Source organism: Pseudonaja textilis, chromosome 3 (assembly GCF_049901715.1).
Source record: "Pseudonaja textilis isolate UNSWEBS1 chromosome 3, rPseTex1.2, whole genome shotgun sequence".
Taxonomy (NCBI): domain Eukaryota; kingdom Metazoa; phylum Chordata; class Lepidosauria; order Squamata; family Elapidae; genus Pseudonaja; species Pseudonaja textilis.
Genome location: NC_141992.1, coordinates 39,196,391 through 39,219,456, shown reverse-complemented (window position 1 = coordinate 39,219,456; position 23,066 = coordinate 39,196,391). Strand labels below are relative to the sequence as shown.

Below are 23,066 nucleotides of genomic sequence, written 5' to 3'. Positions count from 1 at the left end.
GCATATGTGTTTTTATGTCTTTATGTTTTCAATTGATGAAACTTCTTGGATAAGAAGTTTTTACTTCTCAAAAACAGTCCAGTTGCCTTTAAAAAAAAAAAGCACCTTTGAGAAAACTATGATCTGGATTACTGAGAATTTCCATAGACATGTTTTTATATAGTCAACTTTTCAATGGAAAACATGCTCCCAATCTCTTGGTACACAGGGGCTCACAAAACTGTGTGACTGGCTGTCCCATGAGAAATCCCCACCCGTCTGTATTAACAACTGCTAACCTCCCCATCTTGGAACTCTTCATCTTTTGTATTTTTACAACATTGCTTTATATTTTTAATTTTTTTTAAAAAAAATCTGTTTTTAATGCTTAATTAAAAACAGAATAACACTTGCACCAATGAAAATCATCCCATTTGACACAAGGTGATTAAAAAAGCAGCTACTGAGTCAACTCTAAGCATTTGGGGAAAATGATGATTATTTCTCCAGTCTGAGTTATGGGATAGAATCCAACTTGACTGTGCTGATGAAGAAGGAATACTTGCTTGATAGTTTAGCAGCTGCTAATACCATCAATCATGGCAGCTGTGAAACAGCTTCTGCCCCTGTCTGAGAGAATAGCATTGAAAAATCATAGAATTGTTTTCTATCAGGCTTAGTACGAAGACACACTTGAGTGTGGTCATGGCGGGGATCTGAAGCAACACATCATTTGTATGGATGACACCAAGCTAAATATCTCTAGATCAAAACAACTTGAACACACCAGGTTGGGTGAGGTAGGGGTGGAAAGCATAAAAAGATGAAAGAAGGAAAGTTTCTAAATCCAAAAACAAAGGTGTTCCCTGCTATGCTTGGAATTTCACACTTTAGGGCAGGGGTGTCAAATTCAAGGCCCGCGGGTCAGATCCGGCCTGCAATGTGGTTGGGTCATGGGGCCATCCTGGTCTACCCAATGCAAAGAGGAAAGATCAGCCCAGTCTACCCAGTGCGAAGAAAGATCAGGCCAGTGTAGTTTCAGCCCAGTCTACCCAGTATAAAGAGAAAAGAGCAAGCCAGTGTAACTTCCGCCCAGTTTACCCAATGCAAAGAAGAAACATGATAGGTGTAAGCCTTCATTTGTACACATTGGAATTCTAGCAATAAACTATATTACTTACAGGCTTTGTTGTGAATAGGTATGTTTATTTTTGCTCGTTTTCCTTCAAACATGGCAACAACAGATATACTGGATAAAGTCAGCACTGAGATCATTCGTCTCTCAGTGCAATTTATCATGCAGCCCCACCCTATGCAGCTAACTAACATCTGCCCTCCCCATTAGTCCTACATGCCTCCACCCCACAACTTTAAATGCAACTAATTACCAAACAGAATGTGGGTTCAATTCCCAGGTTGTGCCGCAACTTCCCCAATGATTGTGTTTCGTTTCGGGTAATGAGAGGAGTTGGAGTAATAAATCTTCTCCCACCCCATCTTGTCTGCATGTTCGTACTGATACGAGATAAGTCGAACTGGGATGGGATCTTCAAAAGTAAGAGACGTTTTCTGATCAAGTTGATATATTGTAAACGGCAGGATCGGACTTTCATTCCCCAATCAAGATAATGTGTCGGGATTCACTTCAGGAGATAAACCGGTCAACTCTTTGAATCCCGACACTAGGAGTTTGGGAAGTGGTGTCAAGCTGGCCACACCCAACCAGTTGACCACACCTACCCAGTCATGCCCGCCCCCCCAAAGTCAACCACAGCCCTGATGCAGCCCCCAATGAATTTGAGTTTGACACCCCTGCTTTAGGAGGTGTTCCTACAATCCTTTCAAGCTTAGGCTATAGATCAGCTGCACTATTTCTGGACATAAATAATTTGCTATGATTATTCATACATTAGCATTTTAAAGATCGCAAAAGGTCTGCTTTTTGGACTTATCTGGAACCTACAATAATATAGAATACAAAAACTGGGTTCCAGAACAGAGTTGTTATGGTATCAATATTTCATCTGTGCTAAAAGAGCTTCCACTGGCTGTCAATCTGCTTATTGAGTTACGTAAAAAGTGTTGCTGTTAGTACATAAATCTCTAAACAGTTCTGGGACCTTACAATTTTTCCAAGTATGTAAGTCTCTTAGGCAGTTAGGATCCTAGCAGCAGTACCAAATGAGCTTTTCCATGGTAATGTCTAATGCAACCTCCCCTTTAGTGCCAACACATTTTATATCCCTTTCAAAAGCTTGCTTTTTATTGCAGTCCTTCTCCAGCCATAATTCCCACTGAAATTTTGATTTTAAGGGGTTTTCTTCAACTTGTTTTTAATTTAGTTTTACTTTGTTTAAGCCTGAAATCTCTTTTGGAATTATTGTAAACTGCTTTTGGATGTTGCATAATACAAAATAGCATAGATATGTTTTAACAAGTGATCCGCCTTTGAAAGAATATATGTTAATATACGTTTTTCTGGTGTTTCTGCTACTAATCATAGAATTTTGCTTTAGTTAGAGTGTACCGGTATCAAAGGTCAGGGAATATTCTGTAAGGCAGCTTTTCTCAAATTTGGCATCTTGAATTTATGTGGACTTCAACTCCCAGAATTCCCCAGGCATAACATCCAAATTAGCTACCTGGATTCGGGATGCTTGGGTTGGAGAAATGGGGAGATAGCCAAATCTTCTGCAAAGAGACCTCCCTGGTTTCCCTTAAGGCAAATAAAATGCATTGTTTGCTTTGCATAAAAGTGATTGTATATAGGCTGTTCTTGTAGAATACAGTGGTATGTTTTTGATTTGCTCTTGCTTTTACAACCATTGTAAAACCAGGTGCAAATTTAGAGAAGATCTATAAAATATTAGTTAGTAGTCTGTGGTATATGGGGACTTGCCAAACAATTTAATGTTTCTGGGAAGAAGAACTCTGTCTTTCCAACCAAACATCTCCCCCCTCCCCAGTCCCAGATGTGAATGAATTGGGATAATAGTTGCTCACTATATTCAAAGAATAGTCTAAAATCAAGCAGCTTCTACAGTGATGATAGATAAGCAAGGGAAAAACTTGAAAACTGTAACACAGAACCCACGATAGTTTTTTTTCCATATAATGTCCTTCAGCTGTGTTCAGATTACAGTTCTGGAATTTATAAAGTCCTCCCATCCTACCAAAGGCACTGATATAGAGACAGTACAAACTGAAATATCTAAATTATCCATTCCAATGCATAAAAAACAAAATGAAAATAATATTTTAAATTATTTGGCCAGAACATTTTTTCCTAATTAGGACTCACACCCTTGAATGTTATACTTTTGTAAGATAGTACATAGCTAAGAAGTCTATTTTTTCTGGCATTGTCATCAGATGAATTTTTATAATAACTTGAGTTTAATTCTTCTTTGGTTTATCCACTTCTAATCCCTCTTTTGATCCAGAAAATATTTTAGAATATTTGCTTGGCATGCCTTAGTTTAGCTTCTCCTAGAATATGAACTGATTGTTCATTGACAATACAAGCATTATCTCAATTGTGCTTTAGTGGATGAGATAAGTATCTGTAGTGTTACTGTTATGTCATATTTTCAGGTTCTTTAAAAATGTTTTCTGCAGTTAGTAGATTATCTTTTTCTGTTCTTGCTACCCAAGAGCCTTTTACTTGGAACTGTTAGGAACTGAACATGGATGGGAAAGGCTTTATTTTTCAAATATGTATTCTATTGTTGAGCTAGATACATCTTCCAAAGGATTGATTGAATCATCTGTTATTCTCTTAACACATCTCTTAACATCTCTTATTTTGGCATGTAAAGATAAAGCATGCATGTACCCATAGTTCCAATGATTTCTAACCATTAAGTTATTAGGAGGATTAAAAATACAATAAGATACCCAAACAATATACAAACCTATGTGCTCTTTTCAAAACCATCTAGCGATTTCCTGACTCACTCGTGTTTATTTCTTTTATCTATATGGCAGGTAGTAGAGAAGCAGCCTTTGTCTACGCAATCTCCTCAGCTGGAGTTGTATATGCCATCACCCGGGCCTGCAGCCAAGGCGAGCTGAAAGCCTGCAACTGTGACCCCCATAAGCGGGGCCGCTCAAAGGATGACAGAGGGGACTTTGACTGGGGGGGCTGCAGTGACAACATCAATTATGGCATAAAGTTTGCAAAGGACTTTGTGGATGCCAAAGAGAAAACCGTGAAAGATGCCCGTGCTTTAATGAATCTGCATAACAATCGTTGTGGCAGAACGGTTAGTAATGCCAACCTTAGATTGCAAGGAAGCAATTTTTGTAGGATAGGGCTACAATATGAATGAATGAATGAATGAATGAATGAATGAATGAATGAATGAATGAATGAATATAGAAAGAGGGGGGCACCTAAAAGCTACAAAAGGTTTGACTGATGGCATGTCAGCATCATTGGCAGATGGATTGGGCTGAACTTTTTTTAATTTGATGGGTTTAAAATGAATAATTGGAACACTGAAATTTGTGGGAAAGGTGAAAACGAAACAAAAGAAAGCCCCCAAAATAGTTTTACTGCTAAAACCAACTAGCACAATGTGGAGATAATACGGTAATATATTTTGAGAGATAAACCAATTGTCCAATGAAATCTTAGGGTTATATAACCATTCGTATTATTATCTTATGCTTTGTAGCATTTTATAATCAATCTGAAAACTTTTTAGACAACAAGAAATAACAGCATCAACTTCACAAAAGCCTAGGAATTTGTTAGGAACTGGGACTTTGAACCCTCCTCAGGTTCTTAGCCACATTCAAGGAATGTGCAGTTCACTTTGATTAAATGTTCAGATCTTTGATTAAAGGTCTGGTACTATCAATGTCTAAATAGAATATAAATAAAACAGGGAAAGAGAAAGAGGCAGCTCAGGGCAATAATTCAGCTTTCTAATCTCCCCCCTCTGTCTCTCACACACGCACACACCTAATAGGAAGTTTGTAGCACCAATAGCTGCTACTTCAGTAAAACCAACATAAGGTATTTATTTTATACTGACACTTATATTTTTTTTAAAAAATCCCTTTTTATTCAAATACTGATAGATACACCTTCCAGCAGAAGCATTTTTGTGAGGTTACCAAAGGCCACTTCTATTTTTTTTCAATTAGAATGATTCTCAGCTCTAATTGACCAGATAAAGATATATCACAAAAGAGCAGGTTTAAGTATTGTTCATAGGTCTGGAAGGTCATTATTGTAACTAGCAAAATCTAAGTAGAAATATCCAATCTAAGAAATAAAGCAGTATCTCTCAGAAACAGAAGTAGCCTTTCTGAGTATTATCAAAGCAATTTTTGTCCTTAGATCTGCTACTAAACCTTCTATTTCAGGCTGTGAAGCGTTTCCTGAAACTAGAATGCAAATGTCATGGTGTCAGTGGTTCCTGCACCTTAAGGACTTGCTGGCTGGCAATGTCAGATTTCCGCAAAACGGGAGATTATCTTCGGAAAAAATACAATGGTGCCATTCAAGTGACTATGAACCAAGATGGCTCTGGATTTACTGTGGCCAATAAGAACTTCCGGAAGCCCACAAAAACTGACCTTGTATATTTTGAGAACTCTCCTGATTATTGTGTGATGGATAAATCTGCAGGTAAAACAATATTTTGTAATTTTGCTTACACTGGTCTTCCCCAGTTTTAGCACTTACCTTTCAGAAGGGCAGATTTCGACTGCTCAAATTTTCAACATTGATCATGATGGTAGGGGAATTCTTGAAATTAAGATTCATACATCTGGAGATTATCCCATTTAGGAAAGGATAACTTGGACACTAACCTAGTAGGAAGGATTTCTTGTCTTCAGAATTCCTACCTACATGAAAATCCCCATGGAAATTAGTATCTGAAGTGTGTATATCCAAAAATTCCAATTCTACTTCCAGTTAACGTTGAATTATGAGGAAAATTATACTTTCAAAATGTGGTTGAAAGAGAATTGATATCACTCTGTTGCTCCTGCTACATGATCATGTTACCAATATCACTCACCAATATTTATTTCACACCTTGCTTGAGGCAGAAAATTATACATTCACTTATGTATGTATAATTGTTGTTAGAAATTATAGTTGGAAATAGTTAGAAATTATTCAGGCCAGATTTTCAGCAAACCTAATTGTATTACTACTAATTTAAGTGAATTTCTAGAATTTGCTCTTATAAATTTTATAAAAAATGAATTCCATAATTCATTTCAAAAAGTGACTTCAACTCTATATTTCCCAAGATCCAATGTCATGCAATCTTGAATAAAACTATTCTTCTTCTCTTACAGGTTCACTAGGAACTGCTGGTCGTGTGTGCAACAAGGTATCACGTGGCACTGATGGATGTGAAGTCATGTGTTGTGGCAGAGGTTATGATACTACTCAAGTAACTCGAGTCACTAAATGCGAGTGCAAATTTCATTGGTGTTGCGCTGTTCGCTGCAAAGAATGTGAAGACACCATAGACATTCATACGTGTAAAGCACCAAAGCGTGCAGAATGGATTGATCAAACTTGAGACGGTGCTGGAGAGATCCAGAAAAGGAAAGGAAAGCTGGTGCTGTGCCACCTGTGGGCCTGAGAATTCTGGGAGTTATCGTTCAACTGCATTGCATTTATTTAACTCATTCTGAAAAACAAAGAGAAGATAATATTTCCCAAGGGGCATTAGTGGGATACTTTGCTCATCAAGCAGATTTTCATATCCCTATTTAAAAAAAAAAACAAATTAGCAAATTACAGTGAACTATGCAGCTTTCTCTACTTGGTATTACTGTTCCAAAATGGGAAAGTGAAGTTGATGATAAACATAGGACACTAAGAATCAGGCTGTGATTTAGTGCCTCATTCTAAAAAAAGTTTATACAGTAAACTATAAATACCATATGCACCCAAAAGTAGGAGAAAACCACCACAGTTATTTTATCCAACCCGGAATAAACACATTATTTTCATCTTTCAAACAGAGGTCACCATTATGGACACCAGCTGAAAAAGAGCAACTTTGTATAAAAGGACTTTCATTATATTCCCTCTCTAACTGAAATTAAACTATGGAAATATAAAATTGTTTTTTTAAAAAAAATCAATTCTTCAGAGAGGACAGAATAAAAAGGGTGAAAGAAAGTTGAGAGTATGTGTATGTGTCTGGACAAGTTGTAGGTTCTAAAAGAAGCTAACATAACATTTGTTTAAAATAAATCTTATTATATGCATTGCTTTAAATACTTCAGATAAACAGCATACAAAAGTATTATGAGAAAAATATTCTCTTGGATTTGGTGAATTTCTGCACTTATGTTCATTCATGGCTAATTGGGTAAGTGATAGATACGACTAGTTCTTCATTATTGTTTCAACTCTGTAAACTGTGTTTTTTTAACCACTGAATCAAAGCAACATTCTTGAGAAATAGGACATCATGATAACTTCAAGATAATGACAAATATTTGCAATCATGGTTTTTATAATCTCTTTTCTTTTTGTCGCCATGTCTCATTGTGGCCATTCTACCTTTTCCTACAGCCTGACAAGCTGTGTTTGGGCCTTCACTAAGCTTATCATGTACAACCATAATCATATCCTCAGCTTTCTTTTGCTTCTAGGACCTTTGGAATGGAATTTAAAAAATCAGCTCAGAAGATTAAACCTCCGATCCCGGTGACCATCCCAGGTTGAATCCTACAAAAAAAAAAAAATCAGTCTCCAACATTATTACTTTGGATATCTCACAAAAGCACATAAAAACCCAAATATAATCTGATTATCTTTGGACCAATTGATCCAGAATTCAGCAGCATGCAGTCCCACAGTTCATCCAAATAACACCACCGCTGCATGAGATGCACTGACTTCTAGTTGCTTTCTGGTTATCGCTTTTAAAGTCCTACATGACATAGGAAAAGGTTATTTGTGGGACCACGTCTCCTTGAGGGTATTTGCCTGTTCTATTAAGTTAGGTAGGTGGGCACAATCCAGATCACCTCCCTTAAATATTGCCACTTGATGGGACCTTGGAACTGCACCTTCTCAGAAGCTGCCCCAGCCCCTTGGAATACCCTCCCACTTGAGATCTGAGGGATCTCTTCCCTTTTAGCTTTCTGGAGGACTTTCAAAGACCCGGCTCTTCCTCCAGTCATTGTAGTAGGATAGGGTTGATCTGCTGACACATTTAGTCTGCCACTGATGAGGGAGGGTATCTTTCTTTTTAACTACATCTTATGGATTGTTTTAAGTTACCTAGAGTCATTGTATGAGCTGGGCAAGCACATGAGTCCTGTAAATAAATAAATGCTACTCTATGACCGGATTTGACTACATTGGGTCTAGCTACTGACTTATGTCCTATAAATGTTGATCATTCAGATGATACAAGAGTTTCTATCCAGTCTTCTGCCCATCCAACATGTAAGATAAGGGTATGCACTGGTAAAAATTATCTGTTTGGAAATTATTAAAGCCTTTAGCTATAAAATATTTATGAAAGAAACTGTACTATGTTGACTTCAAATCTGTAACAGAACTCAGAATTTTAAAATCCATTTGTTTCATCACATTACTAATAATTGTTTTAAAGCACTACCCATCTCAATTTTAGTAGGACAATACAAAATATTTGTAAAAGTGCTTCTCCTCTGTTGCCAATCCCATGTGTATGCAAATGTCCTGGAGATGTGCTAAACCTCCTTACTTCAACATTTACAGGGACATCGAAGTTAGTTAAAAGTTTTGTTATATATTTACCCAGGCAGGACACAATAGAGCCACAGTCAGACTAAATGAATCTGTGTACTTCTGTTAAGAAGCAAGTTCCAATGGGAATTATTCCTAAGTAAAATTTATACAATATTTATATCTTATTTCAGGTAACATAATATTAGATAGTGCTAATAACATTTGATGATGCAAAATACTCAACAATTTTTAAAATGTTCCAGTTTTAATTTACAGCATTTCCAACCAGGTCTACGAAAGGCAATTGAAACCCTCGAGAGGAACTGCCTATTATGATGAGCCATGGACTAGATAGGCCTGTCATGTAGCAGAGGCTAAGACTGTTTTCTAATTCCCTACTTTCAAATGGCTGCTTTTTCTCAGAAGCAGCAGGATTGGAGATAATAGCTTTATGGAAGCAAAACAATCCAGAATTTAGAGAAAAGTTTGTCTCCTGCCTGGGAACAGTAGCTAAAATCAACAGTGGATTGACCTTAATGAAAATTATCGGCACTGTTGACTACTCTGGTATTCTGCTTGGTAAAGAAAACCCTATGCTTATAGTCTCACATTTTAATCTGAAAAGAAGCTTTCCCATCTTCTGGCAGATATTTTATATATGTATTCTTAGGAAGCATAAAGGTAAAACTTTGTACTTTTCAGGGAGCTGCAGCAGCGGTTGCTGTTCTTGCAGTTCAAATTGAAAACAACAAGATCATTTGGGTAAATTCTTGCCATGATTAAACCACAGGCTTCCTATATGCCACTCACCTTTTAAATCTCTTTTTTTAACCATTAGGAAAAGAGACCATCATTAGATCATCTCTTATGAAATGGTCTACTGAAAGGTTGCCAAAACTATTGTGTGCCTGAAAAGGGATGTTCAAAAGAATGGAATAGATCTAAGAAATGTTAAGATGAAATGACACACAGGTTTCCAGTATATATTAGAGAAAATAGCAGAAGACCTAAGAATATCGTTCTTTGCTTCCATAGCAACAAGCAGCTCAACTTTGAAAATGTCCTATCATTGCAAGGTCATAACTCATATTCTTTTATAGCATTGTATTGGTATAGTTTGATGTTCACTTATGAAAGCTTTGATTATGAGACTGCATTGCAGGCAACATGAACAAGATGGAATTTGGGGTATTAAAAAAAGGAGAAAGTATCAGTCTTGCATTTTTATATTCAAAGGCTTTCTCACATTTATATTCACATTTATATTCACATTACCACCTTTAAAATTCCTTGGCCCATTTTTATCATGTTTTCATTGGAATCTGTAACACATTTTCTGCATTCCATAGTTGATATTTCAAAACTCTTTTTCACCTGTCCTGGTTATCTTTGCTTGGCCTACATAATAATATTTTATTTTTATCCTATTTTCCCAACAACAAACAACTCTGTGAGAAGAGTTGCGCTAAGAGAGTGTAACTGGCCCAAAGTCAGCCAGCCAACTTTCACAACTAAAGTGGGACTGCAATTCATGGTCTCCTGGTATAGAGGTACTTCTTCAAAACATTCTGAAATATTTCATATACATTATCTCAGGCATCCTTATAATTAACAATGTAAGATAGAACAATGTTATTATTTAAACAGCAGCTTAAGAAGAAGTTGAAGCTAAGTGACTGCAATTGGATAAACCATTGCAGAAAGTTCTGTATCATTAAAAGAAAAAGGATATAAATTTAAATTTAAAGAACAATTTAAAGAACATATACTGTTTGGTTAATCTGGTGTTTTATAAAATTTGGGATTCAAATTATTTAACAACTGGTTCATGATGGCCAACCTGACCCTGGGCGAAGTGGTTGTTAAATCCCCCCCCTGCTATCAAAGTGGATCCTGGGGGCTGCACTGCACTGCATGGAAAGAGGAGGAGCAGGGAGAAGAAAGTGAAAGCAGCCTTCTCTTTCCCTCATGCTGGCCTCTCTGTTGCCCATTCCTCCATTGCAGTGCAGCACAGCACCCAGGATCCATTGGTGGGGTGGGTGAGTGGGTAATTTAACAACCAGTTCACCTGAACTGGTGCGAACCAGCTGAATTCGGTTTTAAGAAACTTTGGAAAAACTCATAGTTTTCACAGCTTTAAAAGTATTCATTAAATCTATTTGATGTGTATGCCTAATTAATTTAAGCATTTGAAATTAAATTTGTTCTTATGTATTAAAATTATATTCTTTATCCCTTGTATGAGCTATTACTTGTTCTTTTTTATTTAAAAAAATCAAGAGAAGCTGATAACTTGATAATAAAACAAAAGCAAAATTGCTGCACAAAAATCTTTCTGGCATCCAACACTCTATTTCAGATACTGCTTTAAAATGAGAAATTACTCTGCTGCATTCTCATAATCCTTCATATTGTCTTCCAATATATAAATGCATATTTGTTTCTTTGGTGTAATTGCTTTGATGCGGAGCAATTCATCCATGTTATTTGTTTGTTTGTTTATTATTTACTTACTTAAACTTACTTATTTGTTACACTTGTACACCACCCATCTTGCCTGCCTAGAGATGACTCTGGGTGGCTTGGAAACATTAAAAGCCACTGAAACATTAAATCAGTAATCCATACACACACATAAAAAACACTTGTTCTTATCAACTATGCAAGTAAGAAACCTGGGAGAAATATAAGCTTATTGAGAGTATTACTATTTCTAGAATACCTTTGACCTGAGAGAATTTTTAGATCATCTTTTACATTCTATTTTGAAATTGCAATTCTAGGACTTCTGGAAATGGCTACAGTATGACTCTGAAACTAGTCAAATGCTCCAGTTGGCCTATAGGTTGGACTGGTTGCTGGCAAGTTCAATAATAGAATTTGAGCCTGCATGCAAAATAAGGCTGGTCTTTTGGAATACCAGTTTCTCACAAAATAAGGCTGGGCCTTTTTTTTTTTTTTTTTTGACCCCCCGAAAAAATGGCCAGGCTGTTTGCTTGTCAGACAGCGACCGGTTCTGCTTAAGGCTGAGACTGAGGTGCTTCTTGTGAAGGTTCAGTCTATAGAGCCTTGTGGACAGGTAGTAGAAGAACTCTGCATAACACTTGCTGTACCAATGACTGAAATTCCTGCAATCATCCAGAAAACATTATACAAATACCCAGATTTGACTCTCCTATCTTCTGGTTCAAATTTATGTCAAATCTGGATAAAATGCAGCCAGGTGCCCAAAACCTTCCAAATGAGGCTGCTAGCCCACAAGCTTCTAAATGGCATTATTGGAATTTTTGTAGGTGAAAGGGGACAGGTTGAATTTGGTCCAGAGACTTTCAAACCTGCCCTAACAGACATGTTCATCAGCATGGAGATCTAATCTATTGGAAAGAACTCCCTTAATTTGTCTTCATTTTATTGCCTACCTGCCATCAATTTAGAATTTAAGCCTCCCTCCACAACAGAGCAAGGCTTTCTTCTCCCCTAGAGGGAAATGTTCACTCAGTGTGCTGTACAAGTTAAAACTCTTGAGGGGGAATGGGGATAGCTGAGAAAACACCTTCTCTTTGCAACTATTGGGAAGATCCTTCTGTCCAGAAGGCTGCACCTTGTACCGCTTCAAGCTGACTTGATAAATAACAAGGCAAGACCTGGAGGTGGGGGTGGGGGTGTGGTGGGGAGGAGGAGGGGGGAAAGAGAGTGTTAGTTTTGATTTACCTTAAATATTAGTCCAGGAATATTTCTTGACCTTGTATAACTATGTACATCCCACAAGCAGTAGAGAAAAATGACCCATCACATTTTTGAAGCTTATTACTAAGGATAACTGTGGGAACAAAGCAAAGATATTACCCAGATATTCATGGGAACTGGCTTTTAAGTTTTTTATTTATTTGTTTGTTTGCTGCCTAGAGGGGAAGATGGCATTGCCCCTACCATCCAAAGATCTAAGTAAGAGGAGTATCTTACACGTTGGGCCTGCTGGGCCTGCTTCCCACGTGTTCTGCTTGTATTTGATCAAGAATGGGTTGCAGCTTGATTGAGACAACACTCCAGAAACTGTCTTGAAGGTGACTATAGTATGTCACCATTTGATCCACAGCTATTAAGAATTAATTACAGTATTAAAAAGTAACATGATTAGGGTTATATTGCACATGCTGGATCACAACACTGTAGACAAGTATATTACGAAATATAATTTTATAAGCTAGATGTCTAGATACTTACTGCATTACAGATGTAGTATGCATAGAATCCTGCCATCTTCCATATAGATAGCACTTCCTTTGAAAGTAAAAGGAAGCATCCTGAGTCGGTCAGGAATAAAAAAAACCTTTTTCCTAGTTGCAATGTTCTAAATCCCCAAATAGAAAAAGTTCCTATTTTCACTGTAACTATTGTAACATTCGTATAAGCTTCTAAGAAAATTGTTGAACACCACAAGACTAGGATATAACCCTGAGGTAATTCTGTCCAAACATTATATCCATGTTGATATAATGATAATTCTGAGGTACTAAGAAAAACAAACTAAGAATCCTCACCAGGAGGAAGTCACCTTATCCCATAGTTTCAGAAAAGTGTGACAAAATGACACTTTTTGTAATTGTTGCAATGTTTCCTATGAAGCAGAGCTGGTTCCTAGCTGGTTAATCTAGCCAGAAACCCAATGACCCAAAAACATAAAAGAGCAAGCACCCATCTCAAATTGCTCTGTTACAAATATATGGAAGGAACCTCAGAGCAAGACAATGTAACACAAAATAAGCTAGATGTACTTTTATCTTACTGACAGTTACTTAAACCAACCTCCCTCTTTTTGGTCTTCTCCTATTGCTGGAAAACGTGGATGGAGGGGGGGCTTTCCAAGATAGGGAAGGCTATTTTAAACTATTTTAAACTGTTAGATGAGATAGTCAAAATCTTCTTTCTATTTTGGTAACTGTAATAATTGGAGCTTTCTACGTGCTCTTTTTACATAATTTATCTACTGCACTCATTTTTCCACTGAATGTGCACATTTCTCTCTTAAAAAGCAGATGTTTTCTATCTAGAGCTGCTTTTAAAAAGGGATGAGTCTTGTCAGGGATTCTCTGTTCTACTCAGATGGCCTTCCTAAATTATGCCTATTAAGTATCTAAACCAGAAGATCATGTTCTAATAATCTTCACTTTTTACATGTCTGATATAAACAGCGAGTGGGGGGAGACTAATTGATTTAAGGATGGATCACAAAAAAATGAGACAGAGCCCTTGGAGAACGAATAGAACAGAACAACTTTTCTACAGTGTTTCAGCATCACCACTGTACTGACCCAACTGGGTACCCAAAGAACAAACACAGACAAAGGTCTATCAGAAATATACACCTTCCAGGTAATTTAGCATGCAGGTGCAAGTTTTCAGAATGTAGCATGAATGAAATTAAATGTTAGTCACAGGATCAACTATTCTTGGTAATATGCCACCTTTATACCATTAGTTTGATAGCAATGAAGAAGTACAGAGAGTTCTTCATTTACAATCACAATTGGGATTGAAACTTCATCCTAAGTCATTACGGTCATAAGTTGAGTCAGACACAATTTTATGACATTTTTTATGACGGTCATTACAAGTGTTAAGAAATCAAGCTTCCCCAATGGGCAGTTTTGCCAGAAATCAGCTGAAAAATGTTTCAAATCATGATCTCATGACTGCCGATGCTGCAACCAGTCATAAATGTGAGCTGGTTGCCAAACAAACCAAACTGAGATCACATGACCACAGGTTGGTACCCTGGTCATAGCTGCACATCAAGTTGTAAATCATTGTTGCCAAGGCTGTCATAACTTTGAACCATCATTAAATTAACAGTCATAAGTTGAGGATGACCTCTATCTGCAAAACGAATTTGTCTCACATTTATTACTTAATAAGTAACTCAAGGTGACAAACGCGCATAATAATTCTTTTGGCTGTTTTTCCCACAACAATAACCCTATGCCTTTTACAGAGTGATACATAGAAATTGGTATATGAATGATTTTGCAACCCTGTATTTATTGCCAGCCAAAGCATCCGTTATTATATAAGGTAAAGACTTTTTAAAATGGTGAACTTCTGTCTTCAAAATTGTGCATAAGCTACAGGTAGCCCTTGATTTACCACCACAATTGAGCCCAAAATTTATGTTAACTGAGTCATTTGTTAAGAGTTTTGTCTCGTTTTACGACTTTTTTGTCACAGTTGTTAAATGAATCGCTGCAATTGATAATTTCGTAACCTGTGTGTTAAGGGAATCTTGTTCCCCCATTGACTTTGCTTGTCAGACAGTCACCAGAGGTGACTGAGACATTGCAACCATCATAAATATGAGCCAGTTGACAAGCACCTGAATTTTGATCACATGATCATGGGGATGCTGCAAAGGCCGTAACGATGAAAAAAGGTCCTAAGTCATATTTTTTAATGCCATTGTAACTTTGAACGGTCACTAAACAGATTGTGGTAAGTTGAGGACTACTTGTACTACATGAAACCATGTAACTGTTTATTAAGTTAACTGTAGAAATGTCAGGTAACATACACATTTTGAAGCAACAAAGCTCTGAATTTTTGGATATTCTTGCTCAAGGCCAGCAGTAACAAATCTGCACCCCTAAATAAAATCCTTGATTCCACTGTTTCTCTATAGGGACAAATTTTCTACAGTGTTTCAACATCGTCACTGTTCTGACCCAACCGGGTTCCCAAAGAACAAACACAGACAAAGGCAGCAGCCCCCACCTTTTAAGGTTTAATAACAAATTCTGTTCTGAAGGCTGCTTTCCACTAATATGCTTCGACAAGAAAGAGTCTTGCCATTTGTTTGTCAAGGCTGCCAAAAAGCCAGAGATAAGAATTAATTTACAAAATTCTCCAAACATGAACTAAGATGTCCACTAGTTGACTTTCAGAGCATCTTTGCTATCTGCAAAGAACGCTTTTCCAAACCTGGCTTTTATCCTCTTGAGGGAGGGACTATTACCTTGCAGCCTTACTCCCGAGTCGCTTGCGCTGCTGTAATTGTTCTTTCCTCTGAGTAATCCTTTGTGCACATGCACTTGGCACAGACTCCTCGGGAACCTCCTCGTCCCTGTTGCCAGCCCCACAATCTTTGAAGGCAGCAGTCCACTCCCTGATGGTCCTGGCCCCTCATCAGAGTCATCACTCTCCTCAGCCATCTGCACCTGCTGCTGGCTAACCACAACAATCACTCAGAATGTTAACTATTCCATGAAGATAATAATTATTTCTCTTTGGGATGTTTGACAGATTTCCTATGTTTTCACAGTCAAATGTCTTTCATAAAGTGAGGATTTTGTTTGGGGGCTTTGAGAAACTTTTCCAAACATTCCATTTGGCTTTCCTCAAGTAGGCCAAAAATTATTTTCCATTTGCTCCTCAGTATTCTACTTTGGATACAGAGTTGTTCGTTTTCATCAACTGGCTCTGCTATGAATCAAAGAATAACATAGCACAGAGGGCATCTCTATGTGAAAATGGAAACAACCCTACTAGAATTGTTATCATGGATTCGTGTCTATTGCGATATGTGAGAAAGTCTTCAGCTTCTGTCCAAATAAAACTGCCAATTCTCTTGTAGTTTTTCTTCTACACAGAAGTAATTCTAACTCACACATCCTAACGGCCACTAATTTTCCTCTTGAGGAGAGTTAGCTACATACCATGAAAAGAAGTGACTACTGGTCTGCCCCCCTGGGGGCAATTTATGGGAATGTTTGAACTAATATTTGTGTAGCCTGCCATGACCTGTGTGGGAGAGGATTTTTTAAACCTAGTCTTCAAGTGCATTATTACTGCCCAGGAGACCAGCCAGGGTGACCCAGCCAGCCATACCCAGCCAGCCAGGGGCAATGACGAGTGGGGAAAGAATGGGAAAAGGTTGTTGCTTTTGCTCTTGACTGATGATTCATGGAGAATGTTGTTCTGTTGGTTGTATACTGATGACAGCCTGTAACTAGACTGAAAGGAAAAACATGGAACTTCAGTGTAAGATCCCAGCTCATGAAAAAGTCCAGCAGAAGATTCAGATCAGCAAGAGAAAAAATGCATTACTGCACATTGAAGTTGCAGTGTATAGTTTATAAAGAGGATATAAAAGAAGAGAATACCCTCCTGCTTTATAAAAGCTAAAGGTCCAGTTATGTCCAACTCTAACGGGTGGTGCTTATCTCCATTTCATAGCTGAGGAAGCCAGCATTGTCCGAAGACTTTTGTGTGATCATGTGGCCCCCATGACTATATGACAACACTGTTCTCTCCCCACCAAAGTTGTATCTATTACTCTACTAACATTTGCATGTTTTCGAACTGCTAGGCAAGCAGGAACTAGGGCGAGTAATGGAAGATATGACCATTGCACAGTGCTTAAGTCTTGTTGAACCCAAGCTGACAAGCTCAGCATCTTTAACTGCTGAGCCGCTGTGTCCTAGTTCTGCTTTATAGCAAAGATCAAATGTATAAACATGACCTATGGTTTCAGAATTTATACACATTATTGCAAGCAAATGCAATACAATTCTTTTTCATATAAAAGAAACTATGTGAATATAACTTTCTGCATCTCTACAGATAAATAAAATTCAGACTTATACTGGTTTGGACCAGCTGGTTTTGAGGGGCAACATAGTAGCAATTCGCAATTTGCTTGGCAAGTCTTGAGCAAAAGGATAAGAAAGAGGAAAATAAAAGATGGCTGCAATAGGGTAGGTTTTCATTTTTATTAGAACAACATTTCTAAGTGAGGAAAGGTGCCATTCCTCTCCTTCCCTCTCTGCCCTGAGAAGTGGCAATCTTCATATTAGAATTTAGGGGAAAGGAGGTTTGGGAAGTGCAATGGAAAATATTAAAGGTTTTATAAGACAGCAAAAAACAACAACAGAAAATCATTTCAAGCTTTTGAAATTGGGGATTTTAAAACAGCAAAGACAACTTAGTATAATCCCTGTAGAGTAGTATATTCAGTGATCCTCCTCCCCAAATATTTCCAGCTCCTCCTGCACGCACACACATCAATGGTCAGCCATTAGTTTTAGTTGAAAAGGAAGGGATATTAGGGCTCCGGTAGGTTGCTCAGTGTGAATATTAACATAGTGTGCAACTGCAGTAAAAATTGAGAATACAGAATGATTTCAAAAAGTCTTGTGAATCTGAGGAGAGGTCACTTTGCTATTCTCCCCACTTGTCCTACCAACAGTAGTGTTGAATATGTATACTGCAAAATTCTGCCTCGTAATTGATTACTTAAATTGTTCTATCAGTAGCACAAAGAGACAGGAAATCTGAAACTCACTACAATGCACTCACCAAACCCTCCAGCTATGCATAAAAAGAGTTTATTCCATTCATCTGTCACTATACAATAAACCATTTACCTACCCACCACAGAATAAATTATCTTGCTTCTTTTCCCTCACTGAAAATGCCTTTACTCCTGTGTGAAGTCCTCCTAGTCTCTTATCACTGAGATCAATTTGAGCTCTTAAATGTCTATCATTAAAGGCCAGCCACCTTTTTATGAGAGAAAGAAGGATACAAAGCACCCCCTGAGTTTGCAGAGCTTGGAATTCAACTATTGCTTCTTAAGTGAAGAATAACCTTTGAGCTAAGCACCCATGTAATAAGCAGAGACAAATAAGTTCGGCTACCACCACAGAATTACAGCACTGGAGAACAATTTGCTACATTCCTTCAAAGGCCTGTATGAACCCAATCTCCTAAATAAGTACCAGACACCAAGTGCTCCATAAGCAAACAGAGCCCCCAAAGTGCATAAATGAAATAAGTAAAAAGCTTCACATTACATATAAACCAGCCGTTTGCACCTTGTTATTAATGGTCTTGACTGTGACCTCTGAACCCAGCTTTGCGTGGAGTCACGAATCCTCAAGACTTGGCACTCCTGCAATAATTCCTAAATGTAGGAAAAGAATAAATAAAGCTGCTCAGATTTAGATTAGGCCATATAACACAGAATTTAATTTTAAGAACTGCACCACTAATCTTTTTCATGAAGGAACTTGCAAAAGTTGTGTGGTATGAAACATCCATGAATACAAGCTGCCTATGGTGGATTGACTACCAATGGATTTTTAGATAAAGGACATACCTAATACAGTATTAAATGAACAAAATCCTGATGTATAGACCAAGGGAAGACTAGTGGGAATATGATAACCCAGCAGAGCAAAACAGGACTTCTAGAATAAGCTGCTCTCCTAGAGAATTATTGGAGGTAGCTATACAATGGGCTTTTTCCAACTTCTGTTCAATCCATTTCCACATCACAGAATTCATGCCAGGTTTGCTCTGGTTTTTAATTTCTTAGGGGTGTGTGAGTCAGCTATGTTCTAATTCAGATTTGAGGTTCGAAGACAAAATTAGATTTCAGTTGATTGAACAATTGGTTGGTTAGAACATTGACCATCATAGGAACAACTCCCCAAACCAGAAAAAAACAGATTACCCATAACAATAAGGAAACTTCAATCCAAAAAGAGATCACTTAGGTGGAAAAACAAATCTGGTCACGTTGCCAACTTCAAAAGCCGATACAAAAATTTATACCACCAGATAAAGATGAATGCACCAATTATCACATTAAACAAGAGGAAACCTTCTACACATAAATTCCATCTGTGCTTTCAATAATTTTGTAAACAACAAACTAAAAGACTCACGGTCCATCCCACCCCTGAAAGGACCTAATGGTAAAGACTGCAATAATGACACCATTAAAGCCAACCTACTATTGACCTCACCCCTTTCCTAAGAGGTCTGTAGGGGGCGTGCATACGCGCACCAACATGCCTACTGTCCCTGTCCTATTGTTTCTTTTATTTCCTTATATGTATCCATTTCATGTATTTATAACTATGTTTATACTTATACCTATTATCTTGTAAGCGATTGACAAATCAAATAAATCAAAGCAAAGCAAAGCAGCTTTCTTTTAGATAAGACAAAATAGCAAACAGCTTTCTTTTAGATCATAAGACAAAACAGAGAGAGAGAAGTCCAGTTTTTGAAGGTAAAAGGGAATTATTATTATTTTGCTGTTTTTTAGTTAATGGTAGAAAAGAAAAAGGATGAAAGTGGAACTGAGGAAATAAAGAATTGTAGACAAACTGGACAGTGAGAATAACAGGGGCTATATTACAGGACAGACAAATAGATATGAGATTTAAGGATTATAGATTGGGGAAGTAATTAAAAACTCAAACAGGTATAAAATATAAATAGCAGAATAAATCTGAATATATTTCTTTCCTTCCCAGAAAACCTGCATGAAAACATTCTAGTGAAAGTGTGAGGTTGAGCAGCATTCATTGTTCTGGCAAAGAGGATTTGCAGGTGTTATTAAGTCATTAGCCAGTTATTTGAGCCACTGTTTGGGCCAATATCTCAGAGCCCACTGCATCTCTCAGTGCTGATCAGCCCCTCTGCTTTGTTCACTTGAATGTTTCGAATTCTGCGCATCTAGAAAATCCTATGACTACCCTGCAAATTTGGGGAGTAGATTTAGATTCTTGTTCAGTGTCTTGAAGTTTCAGTTTAAAGCGGGATTCAATAAAAGCTTTGCAAAGCCTTATTAAGAAGCCAACCTTCTCAATGAACATTCAACTAAGATGCATTACAATTTTGATTGTCAGTTTGGCTTGTATATGCGTCATCTTAATCCTTCTAGAACCTTTGTGATTTGACTATGCGAATAAATCACAATCTAACAAGCACTTGCCAGATTCAAGCTAATAAGGCTCTGCTCTTTCTCTTTTCTGGTGTCCTACATTTTATGACATTTTGATTTCATTATTTACGTTCCCAGAAACTGCTTTAAGTTTTTTCAGCATTCAGTCCTATCATTAGTTTTCTTAGGCCGGAAAAATGTAAATTCTATGACCTTAAATAAGCTTAGATGAGGTGATTGAGGTAATATGAAAACACCCTTCAAGAACTGGACCTCACCAGTTCTTTACACTCATTTGACCTCAAGATAGAGAAGGCTGTTATTTCAACTGAATTCAATAAAAATTGCTTAAAGATATTTGAGGAATAATTAGAGGAATTTGACAGGAGGGCCAATTACTTAAGATGATGAGCTTTTCTATATTAGATACATTCAGAGATGCTCAAGAAGTTCATGGGCTACTTGTCACTGTGACTTTGCAATCTATATATTTTAGTTTTAGATTAGTTTTCTATTCAAGAGTTGAAAGCTGTATTATGTGAACTGACAGAATGTACGATTTTAATAGTACTTACATATGAGAAGTACAATGCAACTATCTTTTAATTACCCAGGAGAGCAATTTAATCCACTGATCTGTATAAAATGCTTCTTTGAGGAAATTCAAACCTTTCTTAAGGAAGATCTAGCAATTAAAATACTTTACCTTCATCACCTGAAAAGCAGTTTATAATAATGTGATAATGTACACGACGTTCTTCATGACTGGAAGTTACAAGGCAGTACAGGACATAATATCTTGTCTAACAACAGTTAGAGATGTGGTTTGGTATGCACTGCATTTCCTCCTTTCCTTTTAAGTTATACATATATTTGTATACTTATAGGTGTCTTTGTATTTTTTTTTCTTCAAGAGAATTTTAAAATGTTGTTTTACTTCCACATTACATTTGGCAATCTATGGACCTACACCTACTATTAAAAATGTAGGTATACAAAGTGTACAAAGTATTCATTCAGGAGTCTGGTAACAGTAATCTGGTGTGCGGGGAGAAAGGGAGAGAGAGAGAGAAAGAGAGAGAGAGAGAGAGAGACGAAAGAAGGAAGGAAGGAAGGAAGGAAGGAAGGAAGGAAGGAAGGAAGGAAGGAAGGAAGGGAGTATATAAATAAATAATAAGAGTGAGATCGCTCATACAACTGGTAACTACCATAACTATTACTTGGGAATAGTAAAATTTAGGATAAATGTATCACATAAAACCAAGGAGTGCAAAATTAAATCAAGATATCTAATATGGAGCAAATAGACTCCATATAACCAGCAGAGAACATAATATGTATTTTACACCTGTGTTAAGTAAACCTGCAATCAGAAGCAATGCTGTAGGAATATGAAGTGGCATCAGGAACTGAAAGCACAGCACAAAGAAATATTTTAGCAGATGAAATGTGTGTCTGTGTATGAAAGCATCACAGAATAAGACTTATTGATAGCAACAGACATTGCAGAACATTGCCAGCCCTGTTTGCAAGCTTATCCCACTCTAGTATACTCATGTCAAAGAGAAGACAGTGAGACAAACCAGCCTTAGGGAGTGATGCACAGGAGACTCTGCTTCATTTATAACCCCACACATAAGTTGGAAAAGATTCAATTTTAAAAAGCATTATGCTGCTTACCTTATGGGCCTCTGTGGATGGCAAAGTGAAATTGGATGAGTACAGCATGACCATTAATCATCAGAGAGATACCACCGTGAGAAACTACCCCTGTGGCTTATGTTCACTCGGCAGATAACATTTGAGTTTTACCTCCTAGTTGCTGCATAGATCCAACCGTCTGTTTCCTCTTTCTTGTCTCGTCACAAATGAATGCAAACACCACTACAGATAGAGTGGTAAGTGACATATTTATCAAGTGGTAATGGGGAATGATCCCCAAATAATCAAGAACACTATCATAGGCTTATAGATAACAAGCCATTATCTGCATTGCAATATATATACATTTATGAAACAGCAAAGGAAAATACTGAGGTACAGAAATGAATGATCTTCAAAACATCTCTATGAACTAAAAATTTGCCTCAGAAAGAGCAGCCATTTTGTGTAAACTTCAGAGTATGTTTTTACAACAGAAAAACTTCTATCCTTGTGTTGTTTATGTATGCCCTGTAAACTGGCCATACCTTAATAATGTCTAACAGCAGTTGAGAAATATACCTGTCATCGAATATTAAAATGCTATTATTACTCAGTTCTTCCACTTTCCTTCATATAGTTGCTGTTCAAAACGAAGATAGCTAGATGGGAGAAAAGGGAAGGAAGGGGAAGGGATAAACTGAGCTTTATAAATGACTCAGGATAGACAAAGGTCAAGGATAAAAATCAATTTTGTCTATTGAAGTTAAGAAACTCCTCCTAAGGTATCAGTCTCCATCAAGCTCTACAAATGGTTGAGCAATTTAAGAAAAAGTGCAAGTGACTGATCCACTTATTAAATTCTGATTTATGCCTTGATGAACAATAAAAAAGTAAAGACACTCTTGAGTCAAGCAGTTATCTTGGCAGAGTTAGTGTTTAAATGTTTGCAAACCCCTTTGAATTTTCAGTATTTCTGCATAAATATGACCTAAAACATAACCTGTC

The 23,066-nt window shown here is 37.2% G+C and overlaps 1 protein-coding gene across 1 annotated transcript in view; it reads left to right on the top strand.

Moving 5' to 3' along the window:
* WNT2B (Wnt family member 2B) overlaps positions 1 to 7,700 on the top strand; it is a 46,246-nt gene extending 38,546 nt beyond the window's left edge. Inside the window, exons 3-5 of the mRNA XM_026712967.2 lie at positions 3,967 to 4,244; positions 5,356 to 5,620; positions 6,304 to 7,700. Coding sequence (XP_026568752.1) covers positions 3,967 to 4,244; positions 5,356 to 5,620; positions 6,304 to 6,533 — 773 coding nt within the window. The 3' untranslated portion in view covers positions 6,534 to 7,700. The remainder of the gene's footprint in view (positions 1 to 3,966; positions 4,245 to 5,355; positions 5,621 to 6,303) is intronic.
* Positions 7,701 to 23,066: the final 15,366 nt, after the last annotated feature.